Genomic DNA, 21,664 nt, shown 5'->3' with positions numbered 1-21,664 from the left:
TAGTGTGGAATTTCAAATCAGAATTAAACACAAGAACTTTATAATATTTTATTTCGATTTTTTGATGAATAAACACTAGTTTTATAACATTACAATTTCTGGCTTAAACATACTTATAAATATCACAATTAGCTGTGCTCATACAAGTGAAAAAATATTTCTAATTCATTTCCATTATGCAGCACAAATATTTCAATTCAGTTATTGATTTCAATCTAGACATTCATTTGCATCTTTTTCTCTAGTAAATATTAATAAATTTAAATATTTTATATTAAAATAGCGTGCTTTTTAATTTATTGCAGGTACTGGGAATTCAATTCGACATTTAATGCTAGTAAGTTAAACTTTTCATTTAAAAATATAACAATATGAAGAGTCTAAGACTCATATTTTACTTTCGACAACATTTATATAATAATTATTTAAGTTTCTATTTTGACAAAGTATCACTAGTGTAAACATTGATTAATATTTTTCATTTAAAACAGTTCTACCAGGTACATATATAATTCTTGACGGTAAAGATGAAGGTACACGATTTAAAATTTCAATTGTGTTTTTGATTTTGTAATTATAAATATTTTAAAAAGGTAGTTACAACACCAACGAGGAAAGAACAAAAATCTACACAAAAATCAGGGTAAAGCGTTAGATGTAGAGTTATATACATACAAATATGTACACGCTATAGTTCAATTGAGAGGATATTTTTAGACAATTAGAATATCCGTAAGGTACAGATCGTACGAGGTCGAAAACAATCAGATTCATTGCCTGTTAACGTCGAGAGCGGGGACGGGGACTTAAAGAATCTTATGAAGTGTCTTTTTAATGTACCGATATTTTCATTGACTGTGACGAAATTTTTAGCATAGATGGGAGTGTAGGGAACATAGAAATTTCTAACTATGAAAGTTTAAGTAACGAAACGAATTTAAATATACTCATAGGAATTGTAAGTTGTGAATATTATGTGTCATCGTCACATTTGGAAGGAATATTAAACAATTATGTTTAAGCCAGAGAGGTATTTATTTATAAAGAGAAATGCAGATAGTTCGAAGCGTTATCATTAAGAGAGGAAAAGATTTATAGATTAAATTAGTAGTTGACTAGCTTCATCAGTCAAATATATCAAAGGAATCATTCTACAGAATCGTACGATGCATACCTTTACCTACCTACCTACCTAATTCTTCCATTTAATTTAAAACTTATTATTATCATTTCTTTTGTAATAGTATGACAATAAAGGACCAAACTATCTACAGTTACTACGTGAATATTTTTCCATCTACGTATTGACCGTTAGGAGACAGCGATCTCTAAGATTTCCTAATAATTATTATACTTCTACACAATACATTGTCTACAACGCGTGAATAAAATACTCATTTGCGAACAACTAATTAATAGTAATTCATATTATAGAATAAAATTTCTTGCTATGCTCTAATTCAACATTTATTGTGTTATTAATTGATTCTACATTATTATAGAGGTTTGGAGAGATGCATTTCAACAATATTCATAAGAATACCTTCCGATTCACTTTTATTAATCACAGACGTTATAAATCACTTTAAGTGTTTTGCACAACTTGTATTTTATAAATACTGTTTATTTTTAATATTACTTCGCTACATGAAAAATGTTCGAGGACTTGAAATTTATATTAAATCATTTAAAAGCTTAGCCCAAAACTATATAGCACTTCAATAAGTTAGCCACAATAATAACGTGGGTATCATTATGAAGTATAATTATTATTTAGTGTCCGTGTCTGTTTTATGTAATGATAACATCAGTGTCAAAACATTTCAGCAGATGGAATTTCACTTCTCAAGTCACTTGACAGTTGTAGAAGATTAAATTTCTTGGAATCTCATACAAAAATATATTTTTATTCGCCGAGGTCTTTTAAGCTCCCATTGCGAATAAATATCACTCTGATTGAAGATATGTAAGTAATTCCACGTAGCTTAATCGACTTATGTACTAAATGCGATCAAAATCGGAATAGGATTGTTTTTTGCCATTTTGGTTGTCATAGTACAAGAAACTAAAAAATAAAACCATATTTTATATGCATTAAAAACGTCAACTAAAATGTGAAAATACGTATATGATAAACATAATATACAACGTGTATTAAGAGTAAGGGGACGTTTAAATTATACTCAAAAATTTGTGTATCTTATTTCTTTGGTTGTTCCGGTCTGAAGTTATTTGTTGTTGTATTTAATATTTAATTTTATTTCAGAGTTTTAATTATTTGGTATATTTGAGATAATGTTATTATTACTCTTTTTTTTCGCGGACCTTAAGTTCGCACCCTTTCTCACTTTCACAGTTGAGACGAATTCAATAACACCTCATAAATTAAAATCAGAAAGTTTAAGCTAAAGAGCGTGCCAAAGACTTAAAAATCATTGGCTAGATAAACATTACCTTCCTTCGGAAGTCGGGTAAAAAATTCGTCTCCAAAAACGAAGACAGTGGTTAATGTTCGCGATATCTTGCACCAACCACATTTTTGTGACTGTTCTTCTAGTGCCCGAAATGTAATAATAAAATGTAAAATAAAAAAAAATAACGGCCATCCTTTCAGATTGCTGTTTCACGAAATTAAAACTTCCTAAGCCTTTCGGCTTATCTTGTCAATGCATATTGTTTTTTAATAAGTTTGTCGAAACATTATTACGAGCTTAACTTTATGATTCGTTCTTTTGATAACATTTATTTTGAATAATATTGAAGTCAATCACCAGTTTTGCCCAATGTGTTTATATTGGTTTTCTTATTTAGTTTGGTTTTAAAACGATGTAATTACGTTAAATTTGACAAGGCTACAGGCTAGATACAATCCCATTCATAGGACTAATATACAAATAAGGTACTCGAAAAGGATTATGATCAGACAACAATCGAGAACGGGAGAGATATTCGAAAAACTTGATGTCGCGTTCTTCGTTCGTCCCTAAAACTTGTATAAATTAGTCCTTATTTTGATTGCATTAGTGAACAGTTTATACGTCCGCTGGCGAGGAGAGGTCTAGTCTGGATCTTCTTCGGTCTCGGGTTGCTGATATTTGTCCCGAAGAAGATCTTTGCAGTGAAGCAGACCTAGGACGGACCGGTTCCGCTTTGGACTTCTTCACTTTACTCCCACCACTCGCTGGTTGCTTACCTTTTATCGACGACACCGAGATAACCACGTCTGTCGATACACCGTCTTGTTCTGTATCAAAATAAACAATTTTATTGTCCATATTCAGTGTTCGGTGAAACGGTCATGCTTCGTGGCGACAATGGCTAAATAAATATGATTGATGATAATATACTATTACTAGCCGTACTTGCCCGCTTCGCTGGGCATTTAAAATTAACATTATTATTTATTGTCATTATTATTATTATAGGGAGTCCAACACTCATATAAATATTAGTCTATCCATTAAGTACATAATATATTTTCTACATGGATACCAAGTTTCAAGTCAATCGGATGCATGGTTCAGTAGTTATAACGGAACATCGGTAAAAACCACTGTAGATTTGTATATTAGTATAGATATAAATTATAAAACAAGCCCTGAAGTGTCAACAGCATATATCATACAAGGAGCACACCAAAATTCATTTTATTACAGAATTATGTTTACCTGTACGTTTGATGACTTCGCCGGCGTTGTTCAAAAAGTATTTCGGCTTCGAATCCTTGACTGATTCCTGAAAACGAACAGATCATTCCATAAAGTTTATAACTATTACGATTCTGTACCAGAAGTGTTTGTTTATGGACAATAAAATATTTTTATATATATATTATTATTGTATATATAATAATATTATATTTTATAGATGTACCTTCCTTTTTTGTCTATTGGGAAATTTGTTTGAATTTAATGAAAATTTAGTTGCTTAAAAGCTTATGATTGAAAATTTGTAATGATATTTCGATATTAGGAACCGGAAATAATGATTATGATTATTATTAAAAATGTGTACTGTTCAAAGTTCATTCATAATTTGATTTATTCTAAAATTAAACGGTGTTAGATCTTCAGGATACCAAATTATACTAAAAAGTTGCATAGCGGACTGTTCAATAATTACAAGACTTTAAGGTATGGAATTTACAAAAAAATGTCCAAGGAATATTTACAGCAAGTTGAAATAACTAAAAACAAAAAGGTAAAGTACTTTATCAGTCTCTAAGCAATTGTGGCAGAAAGATCCTCGAGTGGAGGCCACGTACTGGCAAACGCAGTGTGGGACGGCCACCTACCAGATGGACCGACGCCCTGGTGAAAATTGCTGGGTCACGTTGGATGCAGGTGGCAACGGACCGGCCGCACTGGACATCAGTTGGAGAGGCCTATGTTCAGCAGTAGACAGTAGACAGACTGAGATGATGATGATGATAATGATGAAGCAATTGTGTTTTTTTGTTTGTATAGATTTGTGATATCGACTGTTACGAATGCATTTAATTTGCATTGCATGCATTACCTTTGATTTATTAGATTTGGAAGCAGAGTCAGTGCTTCCGCGCCACCACGGTCACTGAATATCACAAAAGGCCCGCCCGGACTCCTTTGCGGGTGTGGAGGCTTCACCTTCGCACGCCACCTCCTCGGGCTTCGGAGATCCAGCGCCTGACGTTGTTGCTCCCCTGTTTAGATTTAGACACGTGTCCAATTTTATTCACAACCAGCGGCCCGCACCGCCCGCGCTCGGTTCTTTAGCGAAATTTTCAACGATGTTTGACGTTGTTTTATATTTTTAAATAAAAGAACACTTATTACGGCATGACTATAATAGTTAGACATATGCTGTCGCGACACTTTTTGTAAATAATAATGTGTTCTACAAAGTCGTAGTACATTATTTTATTCTATCGTCGATAGTTTTCGCAGGGCACGCGATGTAAAGTATATTTTAGGTGATTTTTTTACACCTTGGATTACATTCTCGGAGTTTTAGTAAGGATTCTTAATTTTTTTCAAAAAAGATTATAGCCTATGTCACTCGGGAATAGTGTAGCTTCAAAATAGCGAAAGAATTTTTCAAATCGGTTCAGTAGTTTCGGAGCCTATTCAATACAAACAAACAAACAAATCTTTACTCTTTATAAAATTAATATAGAAGTATAGATTGCATTGTAATAAAGGCTTGATTACTTTACCGCAGAAATAGTGTCAGTTCACAGCACGCCCTACGATAGTATCCGACGTTGGTATTAGGAAATGTTGGGTAAGAAGTGAGATATACTACTACAGACAATATTATATTTGGGATAATTAGTTAATATGTAATTTACCTAATTTTGTAGATAATTAAATGTATAATACAAGTGATCGCCCTACTATCGAAATTGGACAAAACTCTTAATTTACTCTTTTAGTATGTTATTTACTGTTTAAAAAGTAATTGATGGTCAATATTTATTATATTTTGTCATTGATTCACTTTTAACCGAAAAAAGGACCAACTGACAAATAGTGGATAAAACAGTATTGAACTCTTTTGTTTTTGTTTATTTATTTATAAATATTCGTTTTCTCTATTATCTATATATATAAAAATGAATTGCTGTTCCTTAGTCTCGCTAAAACTCAAGAACGGCTGGACCGATTTGGCTAATTTTGGTCTTGAATTATTTGTGGAAGTCCAGAAAAGGTTCAAAATGTAGATAAATATGAAAATGGTTGCAATTAAATAAAAATAACAATTTTGTTTTTCCTTTGATGTGTCCCCTGTCGGAAGCATTCCTTTCGTTTGTTTTAATTTTATTTTATACAAAAATTTAGGTATTTTATTTATCGATTGAGACACTACGAAGTCTGCCGAGTTAGGTAGTTTTAAATAAAACAATGAAAATGTTTACACGTACGTCATGTCAACTCGGACGGTGTTGTTGTTTTGTTGGTTACGCATTGCAAGGGTTGACACCATCGGTGGACGCTGAGGCTTGTTGGCCAACAAACGTTCTATTTCGACCATCACTGACGGGGTCAGCTGGGGAACAATCTGAAAAATATAGTTAAAAAATAATAATAATCACACACCACAGAAGCCCATAGAAGGCAACAATGTAAACGTGGCCACCCAACATGAGATATGATTACCAAGTCTCATTTTTATAGTAGAACTTCTACCCCGTCCTTCAAACCGAAACGCATTATTGATTTACCACCACCACTGTTAGGTACGGTTAGGTATGATAAGACATCCTAGCAATAGTCAGTGCCACCAGGAAGTAAACGTATTAATACTGGTCATACGAATTAAGTGCGCACATTGAAATTTTTTTTATTGCTTATATGGGTGGACGAGCTCACGGCCCACCTGGTGTTAAGTGGTTGCCGGAGCCCATAGACATATACAACGTAAATGCCACCACCTTGAAACATGCGTTCTAAGGTCTCACTCAGTATAGTTACAACGGCTGCCCCACCCTTCAAACCGAAACGCATTACTGATTCACGGCAGAGATAGGCGGGGTGGTGGTACCTACCAGCACGGACTCACAACAGGTTCTACTACCAGTAGACAAATTTGTCTCCGCCAAATAAGCACACACAACCTTTGTGGAAATTATAAAATTATGTAAGTTACATAAAGTAGTCGATCACAATCCCACCTATTTCTAGCACGAAGTGGTCATGGGTTTCGTTTTGAAAAATAGGATTCTCATTAAATAATTTAATACAGACTTCTACATCAAATCTCAAGGGCGATTGCTGCAATAATTTGAAAGACTTTACGCATACTTTGAATATTTTTTTTATATATACCTGTAATGCGTGTATGTTTTCTTTAAACTGTTCCACACTGGTGGCTCCAAGGAGCAGGCAATTGACAGATTCGTTTTTCAAACACCAAGCCACCGCAAGCTGACTCATCGAGCAATCTAACGAAGAATACGTTGATTTGTGATATTTTAAATGCTATAAAATTTACAAAGCTTCTGTCGTAGTTGGTTACTTACTAAGAGAGTTAGCTAAATTAGCCAGGTCGCGTAATTTATCGCCATACGTTCTTGGTTCTTCACCGGTCACTTGCTCTTTGCTTCCAGAACTTCTCATCTATAACCATGATGGTTTCATTTAAATCACTTTTGTATATGTATATGTAAAATAAAAAATAAAAAAATCATTTTGTGTTTATATCCTTTTCCAATAAGAACAATTTGTGGGGTTATTAATTTGCTCGCGTTCGCTTTATCCATCCATCAATAGCCAGTGCTTCGGCAGCTTCGACAAATCTATCTTTTTTGTATTCAGTTATAATTACAGTAAGGCCGGCCAAGAATTAACATTAATAATGCATAACTTACTTCAGGTACCGCTAAATCCTCTTCGCACCAGCTGAATGTACTGTATTTTCTGTTGAAGCGCGATTTGGCGAACAAGCCAGTTATCTCCTCGCGACCCAAACCTTTACCTGTCGTAATGGCTGACCACACCATCATACCTGATCAAATTGCATTTCCTATATATGCGTTTTTTTGTTTTTTTTATTGCTTATTTGTGCACCTGACGTTGAATGGTTACAGGAGCCCATAGACACAAACAATGTAAATGCCGCCACCCACCTTGAGACGTTAGTTGTAAGGTCTCATTTTTAACAGTACAATGGCTACCCTGCCCTTCAACCCGAAAGGCATTTCTGATTCACGGCAGAAATAGGCAGGGCAGAAAAAGGTGATACCTAACCATACGGACTCACTCGTGCGAGTAGGTCTCACAAGACGTCCTACTTACCAGTGAATTTGTTTACATAATAATATGTGCAATAATAATTATGATTAACGGTTCGCAACAATCTAGGGCTTATCTTGTTTACTGTATAGATAGTATTCTCAGAAGGCTCAAATGCAGAATTTGTTTGCACAGATAATAATAAACAAATTACTCGATGAAATGGCTAATATGACCAAAACATTATTTTGAACATTGTGTTTTAGCTGCATTCAAATCTCAATAATAAATTCAATGCTTAAGTTTGTATTTTAGGCGTATTGTCAGATAATCGTGTGTCATTTGTCCCACTGAGTGTGATTTTCTAAAAGTAAAAACATTATTAAAGATTTTCGAAATAACTTTGTATCAGTGGGATGTTTTTGTGTTTAAAAAATAATTGGTGGGATTCCTTTGCGCTTTTTAATAAATTATGTTTTAAATGTAAATGATCCTAATCGAAATTGAAATTAATGTAATCTTCATTAATCAACTTGGCAATCTATTTTAGTGAAGCTTAAGTCTTCTGCCAAATTTCGGCATTTCATAAATTAAACAAAAGTTAGTACCTACGTACAGGGACGTCTTAAACTAGGATGGGGCCCTTGGGCACACAAGAATTTGAGGCCCTTTTGGAAAGTAAAAAAAGCGAATTATAATAACATTTTTTTACTGAGTATGACCATTTATATTTATCATCAAATACAGTATGATATAATATGTCATTACTGATATTAGAATGCTGCTGGTTTTTTGGTTACGATTTCGATAACGGTTTCTTTCGGGATTTCTGTTGAGCAAAATCTTCTATTATAGGCTTAGTATATTATTATGCCTTATAAATACCTTCTGATTACTGATTTATGAATGTCCCCCGACAAAAATGTTTTGAGAATAAACGCGTGAGAGAAATTGTCGGTCTTTCAGGCCCCCTGAGAATGGGGGCCCTGGGCACGGGCTCCGTGTGCCCTTATGGTAAAGACGGTATTGCCTACGTATCGAAATGCTGCGGTTAATATTTAAAACTGTAGTTTGAAGAATATTTTAATTCCTCGTCTACCTTGGGTTACTACTATATGATTGTATTAGGATTTACTTACTGTTTGCGTTATTTAATAACTTAACCCTACGTACTTCTCTAGCCGATCCAATGTCGGCCAATGGTTTCAAAAGTTTGACCCAAATCGAATTACAAGGTACTAAAGATCTGTAATTTAACTGAATAAAAAATAAAATATATATCTTACCGACTCCAATTTTATGGTACAGTTCAGGCATGTACAATTCAGGTTTTTCCCTACAAAACATGTGGTACTCAGTTTGCTCCACTATGGGCGTTATGCAATTGAACTGTCTACAGTTTGTATACGCGTCCATTATCTAAAAGTATATAAGTATATCGGATATGTTCTATTAAGTACACAATTTCTCTATTGAGTATACATATATCATAATATCTCTATTAATTATATAATTTCTTTAATCTAAATTAGTTACCTCAGAAGGTGACCAGCGCGCCGTTCCCCAATACATAACCCATCCTTCATTTATGACGTAATTCATGACACGTACCAATTCTGTTTATAAAGTGCGCTCATTATTAGATGTTAATATATATTTGAGTACTTGCTAATAATTCACAAAGTCATAATCAATAAATTCTTCGTCTGCCTCAAGTGCGAGTCTGAGACGCTTCAACTCGATTTTAATTATCAACAAGTACAGTAAATATAAGAGTCAAAGTTGAGAGTCGATTGGAATCGTTACCGAAATCTTTTAGTGAACACGCAGTTCAGTACTTTTTATTGAGTTTGAAGACATGTTTTACATGGCCCTCCTGGTCGTAGGTGGTTAATAATGACACAGGCACATCCCAGTCGCTGTTACTAACGTGAGCGCTTCTCAAACTTCGAAGGAAGACATGTCATTGAACTCCGGACAACCAGTGGTGGAGAGCTCATTTCAGACGTGGGTGGTACGTGGCAAAGATTATTTATAGAAACGCATCGTGCAAGAATACAGCGTTCCCAGGAAGAAGAAAAAGCCTCTATTACGATAGAGGGCGACGGTCAAAAGGAAATTACGGGATCATCTCAACAATTAAATTAAAGTATCATGTGTTTATGCTGAGCATGATTTTTGTTTATCTAGTTTGGCAATGAGAATGACCTTTACATCCATAATGGTTGAAAAATCGATATACATTTAAAAAAACTTAGGGAGTCCTCAATATGAAATAAATAAGCAATAATAAGAATATAAGGCACTAACCTTCCATGGGGCATACAGGATCGACTTTATGAAGGAGAACAACATCAATATATTCCACTTGAAGTCGACCAAGTGAAGCCTTAACACTTTCTATTACATGTTTACGAGATAAGCCTCTTTCATCCGACCTGTTATTAGTATGAAACCTATCAGAAGATTTCAAAATATATTAGGGAATAGCCAGCTGGTAAGCATAATATCGAAGCGATGTTAGTATCTCGGTAGCGAGTAGCAAGTACCTAGCAGCGATAAGCATTATTTACTAATCTCTACTCGCAACGACGCAGGTCAGTCCGTGGGATGATTGCTATACTCAGATATATAATGAGGCTTGTTAGTTACGTTAGAGCGATTATGAACCTCCATGACTATTACTACAGACAACAGTCTATTTCATTCCAAAATAAATATGTAGTCATCGAAAAACAAAAAAAAAATTGTATTTTCTTATTTGTTTCTAAATTCCGGAAAAAAAAAAATCTTTATGCTTTCAAAAACATGCGGCATTAGTGTGATTGGAAAATTGATAAATAACTTACTTTGTACTCCAATATATTTTTGTGGTAATTATGATGCTGGTCCTCCTAACATTTCGTTTTTTAAGAATCCTCCCCAGCTCCGCCTCGCCTTTAGCTGTTAAAGCAAAGCCAGCTGGGTTGATTTTTAACGTTAATTACTTTCGAAAGAAGTTATTTGAGTTAAGAATTTATGATGGTAGTGGCAAACATACCGCAATGAGCCTCAGAGAGGTCGAACAGGTTGATGCCGTTTTCCAGAGCGGTCATTACCACATCCTCGATACTTTCTTCACTAAGCATTGTCCACAATCCTAAGCCGATGTTAGGCACTCTTAGACCGGATTTTCCAAGGTTCTTGTAACGCAAGCCAGGAGTTACCGCTGACGGCATCGCTGTGTGGTTTCCCATATAAGTCGACATGTGACGAGTTACAGTTACTTCTCCGGCTGTTTAAACACAATTTAAGTATTTCATTTGTTTTCTGCTTGATAAGAAAATACCTTCAATGACAATAATGTTTGATTACTAAATGAATGGTATTCCAAGAACCATTTCTGATATTTGAATCGATATTTTTAACAAAGGTAACTTGAATAAACACACAAAAAGATCCAAATTTTTATAATCTGGAAAGACACATACCGCTTGCTATATTAAATAATATAAATTGGCGGAAGGACTTTATAAATCAAATTTTTCAAGTTAAGTTGATATTGATCGATAATATTACTTTAAATATTGTCAAGTTTAGGTGGGACTCCAAAAAACTACACACGAATTTGTGACGAAGGAATTCTTTTAAAACCTAGTCTTTATGTTTCAAGATTTCTGGTAAAGATTTAAATTGTGATGTATTGTAGTAAACAGATAATTTAAATGTTAATAACAAGTGTTTATAAAACTATCCGTAAAGTATGCTAGTATACTAGAGTACTGACTGAGTTTCAAAATAATTGTAACGGTACTAGAATTTCTTATTTGATAGCAAAAACAAATTAATTATTTAGGATTAATGTAGAATTAATAGTCATTTTCCTAAATTAAGAAAACCAAGAGGTTTGATAATACGATATTCGCAAAATCATTCATAAATAACCTACTAATCAGAAAGGTGTCTCCAGCGCGTAAGCTAAATCTCTGTAAGATTCTAAGTTAAACATTTGTTCCATTTTCATGGTTCAGCATAACGAGGCCAAGTTGCGTCCTTGGCTCACATCCGTGACCTAAATATTGTACTTATTCAAATGTGACCTATATTATATAAAATACACAAAATTATTTTATTTTCATTTTTTAGCTGTAATAATACGTTTCAAAATTCAATTTTCAATTTATTGTTAGGTTATTGGTTTTTCTGGAATATTCTGGAATGAAATCGTTTATAATGAAACTAGGACGAAGATTTCAAGATAAATTCAAGGTAGCTTCTTTCTTTAAATTGCGCACTTAGACTACACACAGAAACACGCACGAACGTTTTATCGACATTACTCTGGAACAGGAAGCTTGTAATATTTTGTGATGATATGATGAGCGCGTCCGTATCAAATTGACATGCACGTTGCACATTCGCTTTAAATTGCACGAGAAACGATAAATTACCTTTCCTTATTAGTTAAGTGAACTTTCGAACGTAGTTATATGTATTACAACGCAAATATTAATAAAACATTTCTGTTCATTCGTCCAGTGCTTAGATCTCCAGAAATAAATGACGTACAAGATTTTTATTATTTATTGAATTTTGTAACGATTTAAGTTTAGAGTTTTTAAAACTTATCTAATACTAGCGACCCGCCCTCGCTTCGCCTCGGAAACTGTAATTTATTATTGATTTCTCCACTATTTAATGGATGTTATTATATACAAATAAACCTTCCTCTTCAATCACTCTATCTATTAAAAAACCGCATCAAAATCCGTTGCGTAGTTTTAAAGATTTAAGCATACATAGGGACAGACAGATATAAGGACAGAGAAAGCGACTTTGTTTTATACTATGTAGTGAAAAACGCGCGACGTGATTCGACTTTGTACAATAATTGTATAACAGTTGTCTCATCCTGCAAAGCGCAACGTGCGATTACTTCGCAGTAGACAGAATGGCAGTACCTATCAGTGCGAGCCTACCTCTACCACTTTTTTTCCCTACCTAATCTGATAGTCTTGAAAGGCTATTTCAGCGTAACCTTAGCTAGTAGGTGAGCTCACGGGGCTCGGAGTGATGCTAACACTGACCCTAGCAAAAGCAGTGCTTCGCAGAATCTACCACCGGATCAGAAACGCGACCCACTGAGAAGATCCGGCGAGAAACTCAGTGGGCTGTGTCTATGGGTCAATTCGCTCGTCGAGCCCTTCGTCGCAAACGACGGGTTCGACGAGGACGGTGACCGGGTCTTCTACCACTAACCAGTAAATTCTGTACTGCACATAAAAATTGTGCACGTACGATATAATAGTGAGTCATGAACTGATCTAAATTAAATGAATATCATACTCATTTTTGTAACTGGTTCACTATTGAACTAGTGCTTGCCCAATTAATTTTTTTATTTTATTTTGTTGTTAACGTGTTTTCTTGTGAAGGAGGAAAAAAAATGCTTCCATATTTTATCTATAAATACTTAGCTACCAAGCAAAAGAAAAAGAGAATCGGTTAACAAACAGAGACGAAACAGGTACTGACGTTTTGCCGATTTACTTTTTTTAATAAAACACTTACCTTGATCCAGCATTTGTTGTGAATTCGCACTAAAATCGTCCATACAATCCAGCGAGGCAATTGGAGCACGACATCTAAACAAAGAAAAATACATTTGAAATTACTTTTCTGCCACTAAATGTTAATTTTAAATATTACGATTCCTTTTGAAATTATGACAACATTTCTTCATGATATTATTTATTCAAAAATTGCCTTTAAGATGAAGATTTTTTAAGTATGCATCTAATACTCAATTAAAGAAAATATTTCTTGATACATTGTCGCAATTAAATACAAAATGTTTGTTTTTATTTAATACATGTATCTAGTATGATTATTTTTAATTTCGAATTGTCATTTTGATTGTTTTCTTTAGTTTGTTGATTGATATTAAGCGTTACTTTTTTCCTCTGCTTTGGATGTAGTAAAAAAGAGAGAGATTAATATAACGAATGGATGTTGCTTAATATAATATATAAAACTAAGAAAATGTTCTTAAGGCAAATCATATCCGTTAAAGTAAAATATTTCGGAAAGAAACGAATTTGTGCATAGATGACTTTAATACACTTAATATATTTGCAAGTAAGCTCTTTTGGCAATCAACAAAATTTTATATTAAGCTTAAAAATTTTGTGTTCTTCGATGTCGACGTATGAAGGCAAAACTTGAGCATTTTCACAGAAATATTCGAAACTCAGTGTATACGAAAGCTGAAATAGCTTTTTCGCCATAAGACCAAAAATGAGCCCAGGTAATTAGACACGCAACCAAGGTTAATTTATTAAGAATCTTATAAACATTAATCAATGGAAATAACAATGGACAGAGGATATGGCAAGATAAAAAATGTTAGTATCACGTAAATAGTCTAGCACTGTGCGCCCATTTAAAATAATTAGATGCGCGTAATCGTGCATCGATGTTGGAGTCTGAAGGTATTGTTTCATGTTAGTTTTAATTTGTTCATAAGAATAATTAAAATGTTGTCATAATAATAAATAATTGTATTGTTTCTTGTTTATATTTTTTTATAGAATATTGTCAATTTTGTTAACATGACGATTGATAACTATCTATTCTGGTTCTACGTAAGCAAATGGAATCCTAAATGTATGTATATAAAAATGTTCAGTTTGGCTAATGGTACACTATAATGATATTTATTCAATTTTAAATATTACTCGCTAATAATTTAATTTAGGTAGATGAGGTCATTGATTTTTTTTATAAGCGTGTTTTGTATTATTAATTCGATTTTATATTGATGCAGGGTATACCTACATACGTGTGCATCTATGAGGTTTCGGTAGATATGGGTACATGCAATGAATAAGCTATTCGAAAATCCCATGTTATAAAATATATTAAGTCTATACTATCTGAAACTATGTATTAGGTATGCTAATTCAAATACTAATTGTAATTTGTAATTTCTAATTAGATCGTAAATTGTTGATATTTTATGTGGAAATTTGCGGTTTCCGACTGAAAATATTTTCTTCTTTATCATTCGAGGCATGCAGGATTCATTTTATTTGTGGGACGGGCATAACACAAGGTTCGTGAGGGTGGAAAGCGACAGTGTGACCCACGACATTGAGACGTTACGTACCTGTGCTTCGCGGCCGAACCGGTAGGTACCTCCCGATGATCAGCATGAGCAAGCCAAGCACCCGGAACCATGGAGCTAGTATTTCTAGTTTATTGTTGTGGACCATTAAGTATGTAAATGTATGACTGTATGCAAACAAGTCTTTTTTTATCGTACGCGTAGATATACAGGCTCCACGAGCGTAACTACTCGCATGCGACGATCGCGGTGCGCGATGCTGCGTAGTGTGCTCTCTGATTTGTCATTAAGAGAAGATGTACATCAAGCCGTTCATGGTTCATTTGATTTTCGGACTGTCTTACCCAAAATTTAAGAACAAGACTGATAAGATGGATGGTCTTTGTAAATTCCATAATATAGACAATACGACAGGGACATTATTAAATAAGGAATATGGATCTATTACTAGATAAATATAATACGTAAATGGTATAAATACATAAAAAAACACTTATTGATACAAAGTTAGAATACGTCGTATAGTCTTCAACATAGTATGAGGAGTTGCGGGAATCATGTACATCTTCTCGAAGGAGGGCAGTTCCCTAGAGTCCAGTTACCGATAGATAGTGGGCATGGGGTTGGAGTCGACGCTGGCGCTATCAGGCAGGCCGAGAGGAGTGTGAGGTGTACACCGGCTCACAGTGGACTCGCTGCGGGACATTTGCGAGCCTTCCTTGCCGCCGCCCTCAACCCCTTTGCAATGCATCTCGTGACGTCTCATTCTGCTCATATGCTGCTTAGTAACTGCATCTTAACACCCTATAAACATCTTATCTGAAACGAAACGTTCACACGTCTCCGGACGCCAACCTTCAAACCCTCAAGTCGGGCTCGGGCTGCACGAACTCGACCAGTTAACAAAAAAGCATGCACACATTAAACACTAATAAAACTAAACTGCTAACGCTCACAAACTCAGTGGATTACGACATAATAACATCTAAGCGTTGAACTATAATCACGATTAAAATAGGAAATATGTAGGTAAGGATACATAATATGTCAAACAATTAGGAACATACGATAAACACGTAAATAGAACGATCACTTTGAACTTTGTTGAACACTCACCGGTACTGGTTCGGATACAGACTTAAGGTGTAAAGTGTTCTGTGGCGAAGTCAAGAAATAAATTACGTTGTTATTAGACTGTATTGCGGGTGTGGGAAGTAAGGGCGGACTGCGCAAGGATGGTGCGCGATAAATGCACATGCGCCCTGCTGTCACTTGTTTAACCTATTTCTAGATTCACACACAAACGGTATTTCAAAACAAGGTCTTTTTTAATTTTTATTTAAAAAAATAATAATAGCACGATACCATTATTCATTTTTTTTCTATAAAAAATCGTTTGGCAGTAATAGTTTATTCGTATATATCGTTTTAGAAAATAATTTCTTCTTATAGGTTTAATCTGAATTGTTACATCACAATTCAGTGCAAGCTGATCGATTTTTATGTCCACTTAGATGTCCTGGGTAGGGGGTTAGTTAATGCGCTGTTCGGATGTGCTATACCGAGAATCTCATAAGTGCTCAGTATTACCAGACTCAGATTCTAAATATAGCGAATTCCATTAAAAGTATAATTTTCATGAACTTTGTATTTTTACTTATCTTAACATACAATACGATGAATACAATTAAAAATTACAATGTGTGTATTAGTCTATTATTTACCACTATTCCAAAAAATACGGCTGGTATAAAGTGTGAACTAATGATAATGACAGTGATTATAATAAACTATTTTCTGGAAGAAAACTCATGAATGATTGAAGCCCATTTTTGTATATGCTGTTATTTTTTTTGTCTGCCTATTATCTGTATAAAAGAAACAGTAACAATAGTCACCCAACCTTACCTTAGATACCATTGTTGAAAGTTGAACCAAGAAAAGTTGAAGCAACAATTCCTGATGCTTATAAATCGTAAATAAGTAACGATTGAAAATCAATATGGTCTAAACAGAAGGCGAAATGTTTGTGAAAAATACTCCGTAGCGATTCTAGTAGTGTATTCTTAGGGCGGTTAGCTTACCCTGGACATGAAGGAGCTCTCACGAAATCTATTCTTCTGCGAGGATTTACGTCACTAGTAGAAGCTCTCCACGTGCGTGTTTCTGTGCTAGCAGTACAACCTGGATTCTCACAACAATCACTATCTATTGATTGATCTGAAAAAAAATATTGTTATAACTTTTTAGGAATAAAAAAAGATTTGGAAAACATTAGTGTCGCAATCTATACCTCGGCAGGGCCCTAGGCGAGAGAGATTGATGAATATACCATCTCCTTCGCTAATGCTTTGACTGGACTGTGGTTTCGCAAATTGTGCGCTACATGCTTTCTTCAAAACACACTGAAAGCCGTCAAAATATAATTTATTAAAAACATTGTGGTTAATTGTGGCTTCCAGTCTTTTGCATGTTTTAGAGAGATCATAATTACTTCTAAGATGAAACACACTGCCAATCAATCATCTCCCATCATGATAAGTATAATGGAGGCTATAAATGTTTGGTGTCGTGAACTGAAGATATTGATTTATTATCAGAGCTACCTACGCAATTGTTAGAAGTATAATATCAAGGTGACGGCGATGTACCGCAGTAAGTAAATCGCCCTGCTTCAAGGGATAGTGATCGGCGGCAAACAAATATTATAATTTAATTCATCCGTTACTCGTTTAGTTTAGAACTTAGTATAATCGCAGTTTCTCATTGTGTTAATATTATGTTGAAGGTATAAAATTTATAGCGGAAAAAACGCAGATTTCACAAACGATGTCTTCTACCCTGTAATTATTAGTGGTATCAGGAATAGAGGGTCGGCTGTGACGGAGTCTTGCTGCTTGCCGCTGGAGGTCACACAATCTGTGATGGGACCAAGAGGTGTTCATACCTCGGAGGTCTTCGACAGCTTCAGCTATCTGTGGTAAAAAATAAATTCATTGGGTGTGGCTGCAGGCGGTTGCAACTGCAACATCACGTCAATGCATATGGATTTTTACGGTCGCGCGTCATAAATTGTCGCATGCGCTCAGATCATAATGAAAACCAAAGCGATCGAGTATGTACACAGGCAAGAAACGTGAACAATAAATTTATTAAGAGAGGGATCGAGTGATATCTTCATTCTAAACTGGTATTTAACCAAGTAGGTATTAGTTTTATTATAATTTAAAAATATATTTTACATAATAAAAAAACAAAAACCAAAAATCCATTAACGTGACATTAAATATGGAGGATAACATGGAGGAAAAGATATTTAATAGTCTTTCAAGATGATTTTGCCACCAATTAGTGTGCCTATCAAATGTTTTTTATTGTGTGATCAAAGGAGCAAGTGCCATTAACAATGTCGAGAGATTACCAACAAGCTGCTAACAACTAGCTTATATCTCTCATCAGTTTTGTGTTTTTTTCTTCAATTGCCTTCAAAGGCCAAGGAAACCAAAAGGAGATTCGTTCCGCTACCAACGGCAACATCTGTCTGGTTCTGGTTTGAAAGACCATATCATAAAATACATTGGCCATAGCCATTCGGGAATCCGAATATTAGACGGTTTTTCGAAAGCGTTATTAAACGCAAAAATATATTACGCAGATATAACTTAAAGTAATTAAGTAATGATCCACCATATGTGCACTGGACTATATTATTGACATTAGATTTATTGCCTTTTTTCAGCTCTCTGTCATGGCCGAATTAAGGAGATCGACGAGGGTTTGAACCAATACAATATCTATCCATATGTGTTTCCATTTTCATTTCCATCTGTGTTGCTTGACCCTACCTCTCTTTTCTGTTCCTCTTCCGCTTCAATGGCCCGTTGGTGCAGAAGTTCCATGTCGAGTTTACGGACCTCTTCTGCTTCTCTAGCTTGGCATTCCTTTTCCTGAAAAAAAATACAAATTAAATGTAAAAACATATTTGTAATACCTACCTATTTAATGATTTTTGAACAAGGAATGCCAGGATACCAGAAAATTTATTTTACGTGATCTTAACGAAATTAAAACTATAATTCATTTTGCAACTAATAATTCTGTTTTATAGGATTTCACTTGACTTTCAATAGTAATTTAAGGCTTGCAGATTTGTATATAAAATGTAAATAGATGCTATATAAATGTGATTTATTTTATTTTCGTCCATATGTGTTTGTATGTCCCTAAACCTCATTCTGTGCCTAATTGTGCTTGTCTTTTCATTTTGTGTGAATATTTACAACGAAAGGTAAGAAAGGTTAGGATATCGAAGAATTATATTATAATAAAATTACTTTTTTTTTTCGTTGAGACTTGATCTCGTTTCTTAGTCTTAAATAAAAAGGCTTAATTACAGTCAAAAAAAATAAAAATAAAAATTGAAAAATTAAACACTTGGCTCAGTAACAAAATTGAATTACTTAAGTCTTCCTTTTAAGAAATAGTAGGTGGGCAATGAATATTTATAACCGTGTATTTGTTTAGCTATGAACGTTGGAGACAAGCATGAAAGTTTTATTACAGAAACATTTATTATTTTTCCTTACTGATGAAATTCAATGACCTCATCGACTGTGAAACTCTACAGGTAATGATTTATTGATAGATTTCTATTATTTTTAATATTGTTAGCTGGGGATTGTCCTAGCGTATTTTAAACAAATTAGCCTTTGTCCTAAAATATGCAGCACTTAAAAAAAATACAACGTCGACGAACCTTTTGAACTTGCCGTTCATGTTCAATTTTCTGCTGTTCCAATTCTTCTTCTGGAATAGGCGGCGTTTCATCGCCACTTGAGGTGTGTTTTGCGCCTTATAAAAACAAAATTTAACAGCTTAATAGATGTAAATACATAAATACGAAATAGTTATTAATTAGAATCTACCTGTTGGCGGATGGTAGGATATCCAAAATTGATGCGCCAGTTTGCTTTATCATATATCTCTTAAAATATTAGAATGGGTACAACCTAGTAATAGGATTCGAAAAGGAGAATGAAAGGTGCTGAATCTGAAACGTTAACTCGAATGCGTATAAACCGTGTGAATTTATTCATAGATGTTTATTTTCATGGTAGCTACGAGCAATAGGTATACATGGAAGCTAAAGTTATGTATAGAAACGTTTGGCACAGTTCCAATTTTGAACAGACGCTGTGTCTTGGCATCATTCGACAAAAAAATACTATAACAAATCATTGATTTGCAATCTACTTGTTCAAGGAATACCTATTTGAAGACAGATTCGTTCTTGATTGATATTAATAATCTTATAAAAATGAGCAGCTAAAAATAAATATGTAAACCGTAATTAAATATATATTTTCTGTATCTATTTTTTAAATAAATAACATTTATTTTTGTATTAGAACCACAATAACATTATTTCGAGTACATATTTATCGTATATGTATCCCCATTTATATATTTTAAATTAGTGTCTACAATAAATAATATATTGTATGTGTAATTAATTAAAACTAGATGATGACCGAGCTTTGCTCGGTTTTTTTTTTGATAACGCCATCTTGTTTTGTCTTTAAATCAGTTAGTTGCTCTCAGTTAAGAAAAATAGTATTATTATTCGCCAATAGATGTCGGGAAGAGTCATAAAGTTGATTATCGATAAAGTTGATTATTGAAAACACGAATAATACAACATTTTCTGAAAATAAATCGTAGCTAGATCGATTGATCGCCCCCGAAATCCCTTGTATACAAAATTTTATGAAAATCGTTGGAGCCGTTTCCGAGATTCTGATTATATAATCTAAATTTGATTTAACTTTTGCGCGATCGAGAAGCTAAAAAACTGGCATTAAGGACACTGGTAAGACCATCAAATTACCACACCTGCCTGTGAATCTCTCTGCAACATCTTTAATGAGTGATAGAGATTACCCAGGTATTAAATTCACCAATTGATAGTAGTGCAACGAGTGAAAGAAAATACATTAATGTTGATAAATACAAAAATACGTGATACTAAGTAAGATCGAACAATACAATTAAATACCTAAATAATATGAATTTAATGTGACCACAGCCAATTAGTAATTTTTTAGACATACTTAGTATCAATTTTATCTTAGCCGATATTGATTATTTATATTTGAACCTTAATTTAGTTTACAAGAATGATAATTTAAATTGGTCGCGGATTCGAGTTTTGAATTACCCGCGATTCCTGACTTGTAATTGCTTGAAGTTGCTTGCATCAGCTGTTCAGATATTTATATTATCTATTTGTTTTAACTCCCTCGTGAACCTACCTCAAAGTATTTTATAGATATATTTTTATTTTATTTTCAGACTATGATAAGATAATATATTAGAGTAACAGTACATTTTGTAAATCTACGATATTAAAATTCTGATCATGACATTATTCAACCCGGATTTTTTTTAGCAGTTAAATCTTAACATTATGAAAGTCTGATAAAAACTTTCAGTATTATTTTAGTGTGGGTCTCGTTTTGAAAATTCGGTACTGAATAAAATCGAGCTAATTCTTTAAAAGAGTACTTTATTAATTAATACTCAATTTTGGTTGGAGCAGGTAAGTACTGTGTGAATGTTGCTTTTATATTCAATGAATAGATATATGCCAGAGCTCTTTAAATTTTGGCCTTCTGAATGCTAATTATATTATATTAAGCATTTTTATTTTCGGAAGTGAATCAAAAATATGTTACACATCTATCATATGTGGAGAATTAAATAATAATAACTGAAAATTTTACTAATTCGACTAAGAATGGCCTCTTTTGTAGGAATATGTAGTTAGACAACTGTGCGATGAAAAAAA

General features: G+C 33.8%; 1 protein-coding gene and 1 long non-coding RNA gene across 13 annotated transcripts; one reads left to right on the top strand and one right to left on the bottom strand.

The window, feature by feature from the left end:
* Window positions 1-34: 34 nt before the first annotated feature.
* LOC101743275 (voltage-gated potassium channel subunit beta-2) lies at window positions 35-19,984 on the bottom strand. Of its 12 annotated transcripts, none has more exons than XM_021350401.3 (19): window positions 19,743-19,984; window positions 19,574-19,668; window positions 18,663-18,764; window positions 17,658-17,792; window positions 17,111-17,222; window positions 16,902-17,037; window positions 13,263-13,336; window positions 10,753-10,986; window positions 10,562-10,673; window positions 10,023-10,168; window positions 9,249-9,328; window positions 8,999-9,131; window positions 7,349-7,485; window positions 7,001-7,097; window positions 6,807-6,922; window positions 5,903-6,039; window positions 4,519-4,681; window positions 3,669-3,735; window positions 35-3,244 (listed from the first exon to the last, which is right to left on the bottom strand). In XM_021350401.3, the coding sequence occupies exons 3-17, from the start codon at window positions 18,714-18,716 to the stop codon at window positions 4,570-4,572; spliced, it is 1,815 nt and encodes a 604-aa protein (XP_021206076.1). In that variant the 5' UTR covers window positions 18,717-18,764; window positions 19,574-19,668; window positions 19,743-19,984; the 3' UTR covers window positions 35-3,244; window positions 3,669-3,735; window positions 4,519-4,569. The 12 variants fall into 12 exon arrangements, with proteins under 12 accessions (XP_021206076.1, XP_021206079.1, XP_021206078.1 ...); XM_021350404.3 differs by having other exon boundaries at window positions 10,023-10,150; window positions 10,562-10,655; XM_021350403.3 differs by having other exon boundaries at window positions 10,023-10,150; window positions 19,743-19,983.
* LOC134199017 (uncharacterized) lies at window positions 17,452-19,004 on the top strand. Its single transcript, XR_009973331.1, has 2 exons — window positions 17,452-18,019; window positions 18,557-19,004. It is a non-coding gene; the product is annotated as an uncharacterized LOC134199017 (long non-coding RNA).
* Window positions 19,985-21,664: the final 1,680 nt, after the last annotated feature.

Source organism: Bombyx mori, chromosome 1, assembly GCF_030269925.1.
Source record: "Bombyx mori chromosome 1, ASM3026992v2".
Taxonomy (NCBI): domain Eukaryota; kingdom Metazoa; phylum Arthropoda; class Insecta; order Lepidoptera; family Bombycidae; genus Bombyx; species Bombyx mori.
The sequence above is the reverse complement of the archived record's forward strand: the minus strand, read 5'-3'. Positions and strand labels throughout refer to the sequence as shown.

Coding starts and splice junctions, on each gene's coding strand:
- LOC101743275 (XM_021350401.3), bottom strand. CDS start 18,716: ATGGAACTTCTGCACCAACGGGCCATTGAAGCGGAAGAGGAACAGAAA. Junction 17,223..17,657: donor ATACCACTAATAATTACAGG/GTAGAAGACATC, acceptor GACGGCTTTCAG/TGTGTTTTGAAGAAAGCATG. Junction 10,987..13,262: donor ACAACAAATGCTGGATCAAG/GTAAGTGTTTTA, acceptor GTGTTTAAACAG/CCGGAGAAGTAACTGTAACT.